This window comes from Mustela erminea, chromosome 9 (genome assembly GCF_009829155.1).
Source record: "Mustela erminea isolate mMusErm1 chromosome 9, mMusErm1.Pri, whole genome shotgun sequence".
NCBI classification, from domain to species: Eukaryota; Metazoa; Chordata; class Mammalia; order Carnivora; family Mustelidae; genus Mustela; species Mustela erminea.
In genome coordinates this window covers 19,799,393-19,816,088 of record NC_045622.1, presented here as the reverse complement: position 1 = coordinate 19,816,088, position 16,696 = coordinate 19,799,393, and the positions used below count along the sequence as shown (strand labels likewise).

The 16,696-nt window shown below is 40.0% G+C and overlaps 1 protein-coding gene across 1 annotated transcript; it reads left to right on the top strand.

Annotated features, from left to right (window-relative positions):
• Positions 1-2,930: 2,930 nt before the first annotated feature.
• On the top strand, positions 2,931-12,247 carry LOC116598795 (olfactory receptor 8B3). The gene is made up of 4 exons (XM_032358117.1): positions 2,931-3,013; positions 4,082-4,199; positions 8,742-8,800; positions 11,287-12,247. Exons 1-4 carry the CDS (start codon positions 2,931-2,933, stop codon positions 12,245-12,247), a joined length of 1,221 nt encoding a protein of 406 aa, XP_032214008.1.
• The last annotated feature ends 4,449 nt before the right edge of the window (positions 12,248-16,696 follow it).

Below are 16,696 nucleotides of genomic sequence, written 5' to 3'. Positions count from 1 at the left end.
TGAATTATATGCATTTTTGACTATGACTCCATCTTCTTTTTAAAAATCAAGTTTCTACTCTCTGACACTATAAGATGTTTCAGAATCGTTCTGATATTTTCTTGGTCCAACTCTAAAATGAATCATTTCTCCAAGGAACACTAGTTCTTATTGCCAGAAAACACTATTCAGAAATAAGATCTGGGTGCTGGATGTGTTCATTGATACTAGGGTATCACTGTTTCTAGGTTCTGAAGCTTCCTCAGCTCATCCAGCCAACCTAGTAGTTTTTAAGCTTTAGCAAGCACCCTTACCCGGCATCATTGATTAACCATTTTAATCATTGATTAACCATTTTAAACCCTGCTTGTGTATCTACAGATCATGCATTCTTTCCTAGAAAGAAAGAACACCTGGGTATGTCAAGAAACAGAAACCAGACCCCTTTCCTTGCACAACCTCTATAATCAAGGGCATGTAATCAAGAAATGTTAGGGACCACAGCACTCCCCCTTATTAATTGCCCTACACTCTTTTTAAAACCCCTGGGCCAGGCAGAAACCTTGGAGTTGGCCTTTGGACAAGAGCCCACCTTCTCCCCAAGTGGCTGGCCTCCTGAATAAAGGTCATATTCCTTTCCAATCAAAACTCTTGAGTATTGGCTTTTTGAGTGACAGGCAGCTGAACTTGGATTTTGGTAACACTCTTAGTGGAAAAGGATGGGAAATATGCTGTATATTCAAACTCTTGTGTGTATCTCCATATCTAATTATTTCTATATTCATCTATCTTAATATATAATAGAAACATGAATTAATACTGTTATTTCCAACTCTAATCTAGCAACGCAAGTTTCATTATAGCCTTCCTATTTTGCCTATTTGCATCTTATTTCTGTGACAGTGGGAAACATGACCCCATTATCTACCGTTTATTTACTTATTTGACCAGCTATCATAAGTTTAAGGTGAAAAGAAATGTGTAAAACATTGTACTTGAGTTGCTAAATTCTTAACAAGACTGTGTTTGCGTCTCTGAAACGCTGTCGCATGCATACCGGATACCGGGATTGTAAAACAAATTTGGTCGTACTCAAACACTTTTCCTTGGCTGATCTGCTTATGATTAATACAGATCGATTAAAACAGACCACGTTGCCCAGAGCCAGCGGCTCGCCTGGCCTGCGCTCCTCCGGCCCCGCCCCGCTTCCTCCCAGCCGAGGGGCGGCTCCACCTCCGCGCAGCGCCAAAGGGAACCTGAGCCGACGGCGAGCACGCGAGCGTGTGCTCTGGGTGCCCCTTGTGCCGGAGCGCGGGGGCACCCTCACCCTTACCTTGTCCCCGGAGTCTCCGAAGGCCCGGCCGGCGGAGGGGGCGGCTGGAGGCCCCGTGCAGGTCCTGTGCGAAGGCTCCCGAGCTGCAGCAGATGCTGAGCCCCAAGGCTGAGGGGCACGCAGAGGACGAGGGCCGCTGGAGAACCGGCAGCCCGAGAGCCCTAAGCGGCCGTCAAGGCCCAGACGACAGCATGGAGGCGGCAACAGGAGAGGAGCAGGTCCCGGGGGCGCGTGCGGCCTCCACCAGGCCAATACCTTGGACCGCAGGAACCTGAGAGATGGTTGGAAAGGCATTCTGGAAAGTACTGGCGCCCGTGACCAGAAGCACCGTGGAATCCCTGCCGCGGCCCACGGCAGCCCTGAGCTAGGCCTGCGTGCGGGCCTGGTGCGGCCTGGCCAGCTGCGTGCGGCCTGGTCCCTGACACGCCCGACAGGGACAAAGGTTCGGCCATCTTCCACTCGGTCAGCCCCGGGACACACGGCCTGCTGGGCTGCACACACTGCCCACCTGCGGCGCGGCAGGGCGAGGCGGGCTGAGGCGGGGCGAGGCGGGCTGAAAGGCATCGTGGAGAGCATGCGCCAAGAGAAGCGGCTGTAGCCTCTGGGAGGTCTTCAGGGCAAAGGAGCAGCTCGGTGTCCCGCGCAGGGAAGAGGGCCCGGCAGAGGAAGACACCAGGGACAGCAAGGCAGGAAAGTTCACATCCAAGATCCTGGGAACATTCAAAGGCAAGAAGTAAGTCTCTTGGCACACCAGTTCAGGTGGCGGGTGACTGCATCAGCCAGAGCACCTGGTCCCCAGGTCACAGCAGTCTGGATGGAACCCAGCTGACAACAGGCAGAGCTCGGCTCCTCTTGGGACTCACTGTGGTTGCTCTGCCTCTTGTCCCTTAGCCTTTCCATCCTTGGGGCCCCAGCTTCTCAGTGCCCCATGCCTTACCCTCGCCACCCCCATCCTTTCTCAGGGCCTGTCTCTGGGCCCTCAGCCACCTCTCTGCATCCGCCTCCAGCCTTTTAGGCCTTCATTCACTTCAGGGAGCCCCCTCTTCCTGCCTTAGTCCTCTGTCTTTTAGGGAGGGCCCATCTTCTTGTGCTTCAGTCCCCCATTCTATCAGGGCCTTGTGTTTTGGGGCTTCTGCATTCTCAGGGTTCCCCTCCCTGCACAGTCTCCTGCCTTGCTCCTTCACTCTGCTGCCTCCGTACTGTTCTCCTGGCAGCCCCATCTTCTCTCGCAGGACCTCCTACCTTCTCAGGCTCTTTCTCTCCTGTCTCCATTTCAAATTGATGAGGTCTCACTTCTTGCCCTGCTTGGATTTTTATTTCTTGGCTGCCCTCCCTGCATCTTCCTTGGTGGCCTGTCCTTTTGCTGTGGGGAAGCAAGACCTGGTTGCAGGCAGTTTTTGAAAGAGGGGTGGAGCCAGACCGAAAAGGTTTCTCTCTCAGGAGGTGCAGTAGGGCCAGTGTAGGCAAAGGGGCAGGACACAGGATCCCTGAGAGGCTGCCCTGCCAATGCCAACTGAAGCAGATCTGGCTCACTCCTCCAACGTGGCTCAAGCTAGCAACTGGTGGGGGATGAGAGGATTAGGCTTTGCAGCACAATAAAACTCAATCCAGGTAGATGATGATACCCCAGCTTCACGAAGGATCCCCAGCATCCTCTGAGGACACATTCACAGGCCCATCCCCAGCTATGCCCAGAAAAAGGTTGGGTGAGGACTGCTTCCTCGAACAGGCAAGGGCAGGGGATAGAGGGTGTTGGTGCCTGAGCCCCAGATCACTGCCCCACCGGGTCCTGGCACACTATGAGATGGAAGTGGTCCTTGCCGGGCAGGTACCCAGCAGACTCCAACTTCGCCCTGTTGTTGGATCCTTTCCTCTTTGTCACAAACCTGCAAAATCTGTCTCAGTTTCTTTTTCTGTATCTTCTTTACCTCCAAAAAGTAACTGATTTCAAATGAGACATTTTGGCATTAAATGTTTAGAAAGTCCCCACGGTAGGTTCTAGCACTGTGGAAATTAGTGTTCCTGCTATTTCTTTCCCAATATTTGTGTTTTTGTTTCTTACAAGTGTAAGAGATCACACGAGCAAAATTATTTCAGAGGATTTAAGTCCACTGAGCAAAGGCAGCAGTTCTGAGAAGCTGGAGAAGGGAGGATGGTGGTGTTTGGGGGACACTTTCACTCTCTGACAGCTTATTGTCTGTTATCAAAGCCACCTCTTAGGCAGGGGTGACAGCAGCAACATTTTTTTAGGTGGAAAATGTCAGGGTTTTTTTGTGCAGCATGGTGTGTTGCTGCTCTGAGCAGGCTGTTCTAGGCCTGTTATTAAGGGAGAACCTTTGCAGGAAGTGGAGCATTCTGACCAGGCAGACGCCAGAGTTTGGGAGTCCAGCCAGAGCCCTTGGAGCTCCTGTCTGCATCCTCTCACATCTTGCTAGATAAAACATCTCCTGAAATGTGATTCTTTACATTTTGGTGTTAACAATAAAACATGGCACACACACCCACACACAGACACACACTCAAAGATACACACATAATGATGGGCACTTACAGAAAGAGTAATGATATGTGTTCCCCTTGTTATTGATTAGTAGATCAACCAAATTCTGGCTGTCCCATTCTTTATTCTTGGAGAAGGAAGAATGAGAGTCTTGACTTAGGTTGGCTTAGAGGAAATTCCAAGATGAATAATGTAATAAGATCATAAGATGAACAATATGTTACATCATGGTGTAATAATAATTTTTTACTTTTTCCCCCCCAAAATAGCAATTTTGACAATTACCCTCAGATGAGAGAGCCTTTGTGGAAGTCCAGGAATTTAGCCCAGAAATACCAGCACACTGTTGGAGTAAAAACAAATCCAAGATTGGATGCATTGAAGAGGGTAAGAGGAACAGTTTCACTTTACCTATGTCCTTCCTCCCTCAAGGCAACATAGCTCATTGCCAAAAAAGTTATTCTTGTAACTTGTGACTCATGTTTCTTGCCACTGGGGAAAATAAGAGCATGGGAATGAAGTTCTGGTTTCCTCAGGTATGGGAGACACTGCCAAAGAGATCCACTTCTCATCCCGTTCAGATAGCTGAGGTATATTGTGTGGCTGAGGGTGGGAGTTTCTGGGCAGTCGCAGGTAGGGCCGTTGGAGGACTTCAGAGGAATGTGCATCCTACTAATCGTACCGGGATTGGGTACATTGGGAAGCTGGCTGTTGAGCCACTGGGGATGCTCTCAAGTAGCCATGAGCACCCCCTGACTGTGCGCCTTACCCATACATAACCCCATCCTGTGGATGGTTTTCCACATGTGCTTCCAGTGAGAAGATGGCCAGTAAGCACATGTGGAAAGATGGCCTGACTCTGCAGGCTGGAGAAAAATCACACATTGAGGGTGCCTGGGTGGCTCTCAGTGGCTTAAAGCCTCTGCCTTTGGCTCAGGTCATGATCCTGGGGTCCTGGGATTGAGTCCTGCATGGGGCTCTCTGCTCAGGAGGGAGCCTGCTTCCCTTCCTCTCTCTTGCTGCCTGCTTCTCTGCCTACTTGTGATCTCTGTCAAATAAATAAATACATCTTTAAAAAATCACGCATTGAGCGTTCAGTCTAGCAAAAAGTGTTCAGTTTAGCAAAAAGGAGGCTCTCAGCAACTAACCTGGCTTTGCTGGTTGGAGGGATGGCATACAGGTTTAAGAATTCTGCCATAAGATGAAATAAGAAGTTTGGAGTAGGAATAACTATAGAAAGGTCTGAGAAAGCATCAGAATCACTAGCAGGGGTGACAGAAGGTAATTCTCTGCTGAGGCAAGTCAGAAAGACTGGAGGAAGTAGCTGCTTCTTCATATACGAAGATAACAGCAGTCTTCAATATGAAAAATCAGTGTAACCCGACACCACCAAAGGAACACAATAATTTTCTAGAAACAGATCCCAAAGAAATGGAGCTCTGTGATTTGTCTTATAAAGAATTCAGAATAGCTGTTTTAAGGAAGCACAGTAAACTATAAGAAAACACATAAAACACAAAAAGATGATTCAGTGAACTCATGAAAACAATACACAAACAAAATGAGAAGTTTAACATAGAGACAGAAACCATCGCAATGAAGCAAACAAATCTGGAGCTGAAGAATACGATGAATGAAATGACAAATGCAGGAAAGAGTATCAGTATTAGCCTGGATTGATCAGAAGAATGAGTCTTTGACAGGACATTTAAAAATTATGCAGTGAGAACATAGGAAAATAATAAAAAGGGATAAAGAAAGCTCACATGGCCTGTGGGATACCATTAAGAGAAACACTGTAGACATTATTGGAGTTCCAGAAAGAGAAGGGTGGAAAAAGGGTCAGAAAGCTTGGTTAGAGGAATAATGGCTGAGAAGTTCCTAAATCTGGGGAGAGATTTGAACTCTTAACTTTATTAAGTTAATAGTTCACCCCGATATTCCACCCAAAGTGATCTTCCTCAAGACGTATTATAATTAAGTTATTTAAAATCAAAGATTAATGGAAAGAATTTTCAAAACAGCCAGAGGAAAAATAACCCTGACATACCAAAAAACCTTTGTAAGGCTCTCAGTAGATTTCTTTGGAGAAACCTTGAAACCCAGGATCCTGTACTCAACATACTGAAAAAAAAAAGCTGTGAACCAAGAATACTTTACCTAGTAAAGTTGTCTTTGGGAAATAAAGGTGAGATAAAGACTTTTCCAACAAACAAAAACTGAGGTAATTCATTAGCAGTAGACCTGCTTTATAAGAGATACTGAAAGAATGCCATGAGATGAAACAAAAAGAAACTAACTGGTAACATGAAACATTAGAAAATAGACAACACATTGGTAAATATGTTTAGTCAAACTCAGAATACTCTAGTACTACAATATGGTGATTAGCTACTTAACTCTAGTAAAGATTAAAGGATACCAGTATTAAAAATAACTATAGCTGGGGCGCCTGGGTGGCTCAGTCTAAGTGTCTGCCTTAGGCTCAGGTCATGATCCCAGGGTCCTGAAATCAAGCCCCGCATTCTCCCTCTCCCATGCCCTCTGCTTGTATTCCCTTTCTTGCTGTGTCTCTATTAAATAAATAAATAAAATCTTAAAAAAATAACTATAGCTACAATAATTTGTTAAAGTTTACACAATATAAAAAGATAAATTGTGACATCAAAAACAAAATATGAAAAGAGAGTAAAAGAATATAGTTTTTGTATGTGATTGAAGTTATCACCTTAAAATAGACCGTAATGTTTATATGATATTTTATGTCAATCTGATAGTAACCACAAAACAGAAGCCTACAGTAGATATAGAAGGACAAAGAGAAGGGAATTGAAGCATACCATTACAGAAAGTCATCCAGTCACAAAGGAAGTCAGCAAGAGAGGAAGAGGGGAATAAGGAAGCTACAAAAGAGCCAGAAAATAATTAAGAAGACATTAATAAGTACCTACCTATCAGTAATTACTTAAAATGTAAATAGCTTAAATTTTCCAATGAAAGGCTGAATAAGTAAACAAACAAATGAAAAACAAGACCCAACTATATCTTGCCTGCAAGAAACTTAAAAGAGACACAGAGACAATAATGAGGGGTGGAAAGAAATATTCCATGCAAGATGAAACCAAAAAAAACGTAGGGTTAGCTATTCTTCATCAGATGAAATAGACTTTAACTCAATAGCTATAACAAGAGATAAAGAAGACCATGATAGTGCAATTGCACTACTGGGTATTTACCCCAAAGATACAAATGTAGTGAAAAGAAGGGCCACCTGTACCCCAATGTTTATAGCAGCAATGGCCACGATCGCCAAACTGTGGAAAGAACCAAGATGCCCTTCAACGGATGAATGGATAAGGAAAATGTGGTCCATATACACTATGGAGTATTACGCCTCCAGAAGGGATGAATACCCAACTTTTGTAGCAACATGGATGGGACTGGAAGAGATTATGCTGAGTGAAATAAGTCAAGCAGAGAGAGTCAATTATCATATGGTTTCACTTATTTGTGGAGCATAACAAATAGCATGGAGGACATGGGGAATTAGAGAGGAGAAGGGAGTTGGGGGAAATTGGAAGGGGAGGTGAACCTTGAGAGACCATGGAGTCTGAAAAACAATCTGAGGGTTTTGAAGGGGTGGGGGGTGGGAGGTTGGGGTACCAGGTGGTGGGTATTATAGAGGGCACGGATTGCATGGAGCACTGGGTGTGGTGCAAAAATAATGAATACTGTTATGCTGAAAATAAATAAAAAATAAATTAAAAAAAAAGAAGACCATGATAACATGATGATACTATAATGCAGTAGAGACATTACAACTAATACTGCAGTAATACAAAGGACCATAAGAGACAACAAACAATTATATGCAGATTGGCTAACCTAGAAGAAATGGATATGTTTTTAGAAACATACAGTTTGCAAGACTGATTCATGAAGAAATAGAAAATCTGAACAGACCAATAACAAGTAAGAACACTGAATCAATAATCAAAAATCCCTAAGAAGGAAGAGCCCAAGACCTGATGGTTTCACTGGTGACTTTTACCACACAGTTAAAGAATTAATGCCAAACCTTAACTCTTCCAAAATTTTAGGGAGGGAGCACTGTCCAATTCATCGTAAAAGGCCAGAATTACCCTCATACCAATGCAAGGCAAGGACACTATAAGAAGAGAAAACTACAGGCTGCTATCTCTAATGAATATTGATGTAAAATCTCCAAACAAAATTCTACATTCTGTAGCACATTAAGGGGATCATACACCATTATCAAGTGGGATTTATCCGTGGGAGGCAAAAATAATTCAACATATGCCAATCAATAAACATGATACTCCAGATTAATAGAATGAAAGATACAAATCATATGATCCTCTCAATAGATGCAGAAAAAGCATTTGACAAATTTCAACATCCCTTCATGATTAAAAGGATAGGAGTTGGATTGCAAAAGAGTATGATTATATCATACTCTTTAAATATATGATATATGATTATATCATATATATGATTATATCTTGATTATATCTTGATTATGGTGGCAGTTACAATAACATGAAAGTCATTGAAAAACTGTACTTTTAAAGTGGATGCATTTTATTGTACTTAAATTGTAACACAGTAAAATTCATTCAAAAAAGAGAAAATTGCAAGAAGAACCAATCTCAACTGTGATCTTCTTGCCCCTGCCCCTGAAACATTTTCCATAAATAAAATAGCTGTGTATTAAACAACCTCATTATTTTTAAATTACTACAGAAGGATGAATAAATGTGGGTTGTAAAAAATGCAGCACAACTCTATAGTAAAAGAAATGGAGCATTGATGCATGCAACAACTGGGATGGACTTAGGAGCATCATGCTTAGTGCACAAAGCCAGTTTCAGAGGTTATACATGATGCAGTCTCATTTGTTGCCTTTAGGATGATTCCACTGTAGAGATGGAGAAGAGGTTAATGGCTGCCAGAAGACACAGAGGAAGGTGGGAGGAAATGGGTGTGAAGAAGGGAGTTCCTGCATGGTAGTGGGACACTTCTCTTTCGTGATTGTGGTCATGATCACATACCACATACTACATGGTCAGATCACATAGATCTACATGCATAACAAAACACACAGTATATATAAAACTGCTGAAAGGGGAAAATGTTTGTAGTCCTATCCCGTTAACATTATCATACCAATGTCAATTTCCCGGTTTTGCTATTATGCTACAGTTGTTAAAGATGTTATTACAGTAGGAAGCTGGGTTGGTTTCAAGGAACTGCATACATTATTTTTGCAGTTTCCTGTGAACTTGTGATAATTTCAAGATAAAAAATTAGATGCCTTCTCACAGCATGATCATGAATTAATATAGAACTGGGAATTCTAAAGTCATATTTTCTTGAAATGGAAGCTTAACAGTGATTTTTCTTATAGATTTGATATAATATGTTAAAAGCAAATACATACTGAGTCAGAATACCCAGGATAATTAAATTTCCATGAAATAATGGGTCATTTTTATATTAAATGATTTTTATTAAGTAATAATCTCTGAAATCAGTTCAAAAGTTCCTTGGTTGATCTCTATATAATTTGCTTACACACTGAATATTTAAAAGGACTCAAGTATTTTAAAAAGGCGAAATAAACTTTACTGAAATATTCACAAATCCTTATGAACTTAAATCCTTAAAACTAATATGTTACCTAGAAATATAATTAGAGAATTTTTTTTCTTAATTTAAATTTAATTATACAATGTATAGTATATCATTAGTTTCATATGTAGTGTTCAACAATCCATCAGTTGTGTATAACACCCAGTGCTCATCACATCACATACCCTCCTTAGTTTTCAATAACATTTTAATTACAGGGGACAGATAGGATCCTTTCTTATATACCCTAGGGAATGTATAGTCCCTGATGGGAAATTAATATTTATTGTCACAATTAGGTTATAAACAGAGACACCAGTTTCTTCCCTATAGAGCTTAGCATGATGGGAAGGTCCTAAAGGACATGGACCTGGATTTCTCATATATAAGCCTTAAGCACATGCCTTGAGCGCTATGACCCAGTGGCACAGGTGTCAAGTGTGTAGTTGCCCTTCATATTTTCTTAGTAAGTTTATAGCAACAAGTTTGATCTACAACCAAGAATGACTCCTGGAATGCTCAGACTGTGATATCTGTGATGTGATCTTTGGCCAATAAAGGAAGAAGATCACATAGAGGGTCAGCACAGTTCTTTCAATGGAGGGAGAGTAAGTTAATCACATTTCTATTTATCTCTTATTCTCTCTCTTCTTGAAAAATGAGGAAAAGTATTTATATTGAATAACAAGAAACTCAATGTATGAAGCTCTAACTGTACCACCTGCATTATTCTGAGCATACCCTCTCTGTGTTGGCTTCATCCTTCGTCTGGCAGCAAGATAGCTATACCAGTACCAAGTGACACATGCAGAATATAACAAGATCAAAGGAAGAGATTTATCTCTTTCCTAAGATAAAGTTTTTAATTGAAATGCACATAGAAAAAAGGTTATGTGTTATAAGCATACAACCTGATCCATTTTCATAAACTTTAATCAATGTCCACATTAATTATCTTTCTCTTTCATGCCCTCCTACAAAACCAAGGAAAATACATCCACTTTCCTTTGTTCATTCTCTGTCCAGCTAAGATGGACCAGAGAAGGGGGAGTGTATAGAAATACCTGAGTATATGATGAATTATAAATCTTAGGCTACCAAGGTTCTCCTCAATACTTGTTATCCATTACTGACTTTATGGATTCTTGCAGTAAGTTATCTGAAAACATTGTAGACGGGTAGGGATTCTCTTCTATGAAACACTATTGTGGTATGGTCTGTGCCCAAGAGGAATCCTTGCTTTCATGGTAGTTATGACAGGGAACTAAGGTATTGGGTAGGGTAATAGAAACATGAGAGTAGGAACGAGGAAGTGAAGGATCAGATGAGTGAAAGGGAGAGCTGGGGATAGCTCCCCACTACCGAAGCTCACCAACAGGTAGCCTTTATCCTCAGCTGCTCCATCCCTGTATCTTCTAGTAAAGACGGGAGCAGTTGTTTGTCACGTGCTGCTCCTGCAACAAGACAGAGTGGTTTTAATGTTAAAGGGTGTGTGTGCCTGTCCACTCTGACCCTGTGGAGTGAAGGAGGACTTATTTGCTGGTCTGAGTCTTCTCATAAATAAGACTGTGTAAGGAGAGGGAGGAGAGCTGGGGTTTCTTTTCTTTTTTATTTATTTGACACAGGGATAGCACAAATAGGCAGAGCGGCAAGCAGAGGAAGAGGGAGAAGCAGGCTCTGCTGAGCAGGGAGCCAATGCGGGGCTCGACCCCAGGACCACAGGATCATGACCCGAGCCAAAGGCAGCCACCCAAATGACTGAGCCACCTAGGCGCCCCAGAGTTGGAGTTTCTATTAACGGGACTTTCTTCTGTCCTCACAGATTTCCAAAGAGGACAATATTGGTTAGAAATGACTCCTCAGTGACTGAATTTCTTCTTGCTGGATTAACAGACCGCCCAGAGCTCCAGCAACCCCTCTTTTTCCTTTTTCTAATGATCTACATTGTCACTGTGGTGGGCAACCTTGGCTTGATCATTCTCATCGGTCTCGACTCTCACCTCCACACCCCCATGTACTACTTCCTCTTCAACCTATCCTTCATTGATCTCTGTTACTCTTCTGTTTTCACCCCCAAGATGCTGATGAACTTTGTATCAAGGGAGAACATCATCTCCTATGTCGGGTGCATGACACAGCTGTTTTTCTTTCTCTTTTTTGTCATCTCGGAATGCTACATGTTGACGTCAATGGCCTATGACCGCTATGTGGCCATCTGTCATCCACTGCTGTATAGGGTCACCATGTCCCATCAGGTCTGTTGCTTGCTAACTGTTGCAGCATACATGATGGGATTTGCTGGAGCCTCTGCCCACACAGGCTGCATGCTTAGACTGACCTTCTGCCATGTCAATATCATCAACCATTACCTGTGTGACATTCTTCCTCTTCTCCAACTCTCTTGCACCAGCACCTATGTCAATGAGGTGGTAGTTCTGATAGTTGTGGGAATTAATATCACAGTACCCAGTTTTACCATCCTGATTTCTTATGTCTTTATCCTCACTAGCATTCTTCATATCAGATCTGCTCAAGGACGATCAAAAGCCTTCAGTACCTGTAGCTCTCACATCATTGCTCTTTCTCTTTTTTTTGGGTCAGCAGCATTCATGTATCTTAAATATTCTTCTCCTGGATCTATGGAGCAGGGAAAAATTTCTTCAGTTTTCTATACTAATGTAGGGCCCATGCTCAACCCCTTGATCTACAGTTTGAGGAATAAGGATGTCAAAATAGCACTGAGGAAAGCCCTGATTAAAATCTGGAGTAGAAACATGTTCTAATTAGAAGCAGCAATAATATAAAGAAACCCAGGTTTTTATTTTATAATTATTGGTGTTTTTTCAAGATGAGCCTATGTGCATAACCATGTTGCTTCTATAGATTGTGTTATGTGTGGTTTAATAGACTTGCTTGTCTTTTTGCTGATAGCTAAACTTGTCTTATTTTTCCTTCTGTATCTCCATCATGTGTGCAAGTTTACACAAGTAACTAATATATTTTATAAATAGAAACTATGCATTGATGTTTCAAATAAATTTTATACTACTTTTGTTTCTGGGCTACTTCTAATATGGATGAATGTGGTTAGTTTTTTCATTTACATAAAGTTAAAATTAGAGCTCACTGATCTAGACACAAACAGTACATGAACTCTTACTTTTAGCAATAACTGGTATAGGTAGTAGCATTCGAAGAAATGCATTTCAAATTGTGTATAAGGATTAAAGTAGGATCAGATCCCCCTAATATTGTCCTTTTGTTCTATTTTTCTTATCACTTTCTATGTTATTATTCTGACTTTCCTTTTTCCCTCCAGTAATTGCAAAATCCATACCAGGTACTTACGGCTTCTGAGATTGTCTATCAATCCACTGTATTTAATATCTAAGAGAATACACAGATACCACTGTTCATTGCCAGTCATTGTTGTAAGAAGGAATGATTAGAGAAATAATACATACATATCTCAGGATCCCAATAAGGGGTGGGTGGTTTATTGCATTATAAAACTTGCATTCTTTACCCTCCAAAATGATACCAAATATTTGGAAAGGAGCATATAGTTCTTATTGTAAATTTTGAAATTTATCACTTCAAGGAAAATTCTGCACATGGTATCTGGAGAAACATTGTAGCCATTATTTTACTTACCCAGTGAAGTTTCTAATGAAAAATGGTGTATATTAATAGTAATAAATTATATTCCTAGCAACATTTTGTGAATATACTTAAACCTTCTCCCACCAATAAGGTAATAAATGCATTTAACTAGATGCTTTTTCCTATAGATTTCCTATTTCTCCAATGCTTTTCACATTTGTGTATTTAGAATATCAAACATTAATGGGACGTCAAGAAATACTTGTTGAATTGCATTATCTTGTTCAGATAACAACAATAATAAATTTAATGTTACAATAATTAGTAAAATATAATAATAGATAATAATAAATAATAAGTCAGAAAAAACTTTGGGGTATAACTTGCTTTTGGCATTGGACCATAGCAGTCATAGAAAGGTGCTGTTTAGCTCCTTTTCAAGAGAACTGGCTTTGGGAAGCACTGTTGACTGATAGTCTCTAGCTTATACTCCTATGGATTCACTGTTGTGTTCAGGCAGAGTCCTTGCTCGCTCTGAGATGTTCCCAGCCAGGGCCTTAGAGTAATGAGTCATAGAGGAGCTGGCCAATAGCTGTGTAACACAGGTGTCTTCTGATAGGCAATCTTCCTTAGGTACTTCCTGTCATCCTAACAGACTTTGTAGGACTGCGCTATAGTCTGAGATTTTCCTAGCATATCCTTCTCTTCTTTCTTAGGTGTCAGAGTTTCAACCCAGTCTAAAGGCCTTTATCACTGACTCCCTCTCCCTCCCATTTTATCCTTCACAGTTTTTTACCACAATAAATGTCTTGCAGGTCTAATTATTTCTTGGCATTTGCTTCTTGGGGGACTCTTGATGACACCGAAGTCTTACATAACTGAGTTTAACACTTAGATTTAAGTTCTGATCATAAAAACAGATTCGTTTTGTTATAAAATAGACCCAGGGCAGAGAATAGAATATTTGGAAACGGATTTTTCATTTATTTAATCAATTAATTTTTTACCATGTAACTAAGCAAATCCGTAGGCAAAGGAAAATCTTCTAAGCAATTGATTCTGTAAATAGTAGCTATTCATGAGGAAAGGAATGAACTTTGACATTAACATTAAATTTGTCAGTGAAAGAAGAGAACTCTTTCATTATTTAAATATGAATTTAGTAGAGAAAGTCAATTATCATATGGTTTCACTTACTTGTGGAACATAAGGAATAAGATGGAAGACATTAGGAAAAACAAAGGAAGAGTGAAGGGGGGGAAATCAGAGGGGGAGATGAACCATGAGACACTGTGAACTCCAAGAAACTGAGAATTTTAGAGGGGAGGGGTGTGGGGGGCATGGGTGAGCCTGGTGGTGGGTATTAAGGAGGGCAGGGATTACATGGAGCACTGGGTGCATAAGCAATGAATCTTGGAACACTGCATCAAAAACCAATGATGTATTTTATGGTGATTAACATAAAGCAATAGAAAAAAGAAAAAAATATGATTTCAGTTACAAAGTTTTAAATGGTTGTAAAAATGGTACAAAACAACCACTTATGTAAAAAATTTCTCTTAAAATTTCTCAAAGATTATAAAAGAAATTGGAGGTATAGTACTTAAAAATTCTTGATCAGGAGTTACAAATAACTATTTCAAGTACAAAGCTTGTTATAAAGAAATTATGTTCTGGAAGCAAGGACAAATTTTCATTAAGAATTATGGATATATTTGAGAATATTACATAATTAAAATATGTTTCTTTAAAGATGGGTATTTTGACTTTTGAATAATCTGCATTAATATGTAGTGAATATGCTACCTTTTTCAGTTTTATCAAATATAACAGAATCCTGAACAGTTCTTAAACATACATGTGTAGTTTAATAAATAATGCAAAAAGCTATGTAATTTCAAATTAAATCATAAAAGAGAATATTGTAGAGAATTTTATGCATTGTCTTTAGTTGTTTTCAATTAGTGATTAAATCCCAATAATCTAGCCCAATAATACCAGAAAATAAAGTTGTTAAATTATTTTATTTAGTCAGCTTTGTTTTCAGATTTGATTAAGTGGTCAGGGCAGTCATTGTATAGTGATAGTGACTATATTATATAGTGACAGCTATTATGCCTTCAAATATTTTTCTGTCTCCTCTTCTCCCTCTCTGAGCCTCCAGTTAGACATCTATTAGGCTGTTCGATGTCTTATGGCTCACTGATGCTCTATCCATTTTTTTCTAGTTGTCTTCTTTTTGTATTTCATTTTGGGTAGTTTCTATTGCTGTTCAAGTTCACACATCATTTCTTCTGCGGTATCTGATCTAGTTTTAACCCCATGCAGTATATATATTTTTTACAGAAACTCTTTATTTTATATTTATAGAAAAATTACAAAGCTAGTACAGTTACAATGTATTCAATATCCAGTTCCTGCTGTTATTTTACATTAGTCACAGTTAATGAATCAGTATTGATACATTCTTAGTTAAAGCACGTACTTGATTCATATTTTCTTAATTTTCATCTAATGTCCTTTTTCATCTAATGTCCTTTTTTTATCATAGGATCCCACTTAGGATACCACATTGCCCTGAGTAGTCATGTCTCATAGGCTCCTCTTGCCTGCCATAGTTTCTCAAACTTCCCGTGTTTTGGATTATCTTGACAGTTTAAAATGTATTCATCAGATATTTTGTAGAATATCCCCAAATTGGGTTTTCTGATGTTTTCCTCATGATTTTTTGTGATTGTGTATTTTTGAATTTGGCATACTTTTCATTTCGTACATTGAATTTTTTAGGTCAAGGAGGACGATTTCAGTATTTTCATATCTGTGTCTTTCCTTAGCATGTCATTTTTAAAAAATCTTGTAGAACTTATAGAATATATTAGTAACAGCTATTTTTTTGTTCTTATATACTAGTTTTATTTATTTTTTAAACTTTCTAATTTAATTTCATTTTTTAAATTTAATTTTATTTTTTTGGTGTCCCAAGATTCATTGTTTATGCACCATACCCAGTGCTCCATGCAATATGTACCCTCCTTAATACCCACCCCATGCTCACCCAACTTTTCCCCCACCCCCCACAATGTTCAGTTTGTTTCTTAGAGTCCACAGTCTCTCATGGTTTGTCTCTTCCTTTGATTTCCCCCAACTCACTTCTCTTTTCCTTCTCCCAGTGTCTTCCGTGTTAATCTTTATGCTCCACAAGTAAGTGAAACCATATGATAATTGACTCTCTCCACTTGATTTATTTAAAAGATTTTATTTATTTATTTGTGAGAGAGAGAGAGCATGAGAAAGTGAAAGAGAGCATGAGCAGTAGGGAGGGACAGAGGGAGAGGGAGAAACAGACTTCCCACTGAGGAGGGAGCCCAGTGCTGAGCTTGATCCTGGGACCCCAGGATCATGACGTAGGGCAAAGGCAGATGTTTAACTTACTGAGCCATCCAGGCACCCCTCTTATATACTAATTTAAAAATATGTGTTATTTTCTAGTATGTTTCTACAAGTTGAGTTTTTTTCATATTATACATGAAATTTTCCTACTTCTTTGCCTCCCTGGTTTTAAGCTAGTTTTTAATTGGGTTTTCTATAATTTTAATCATGAAATTTGCTATACTTTTAAACTGAAATTA

Excerpts from the sequence above, each read along its gene's own strand:
- LOC116598795 (XM_032358117.1), top strand. The coding sequence starts at position 2,931 with ATGATACCCCAGCTTCACGAAGGATCCCCAGCATCCTCTGAGGACACA. Across the intron at positions 3,014-4,081 it reads CCAGCTATGCCCAGAAAAAG|CAATTTTGACAATTACCCTC; the intron begins GTTGGGTGAGGA and ends CCCCCAAAATAG. Across the intron at positions 8,801-11,286 it reads GCCAGAAGACACAGAGGAAG|ATTTCCAAAGAGGACAATAT; the intron begins GTGGGAGGAAAT and ends CTGTCCTCACAG.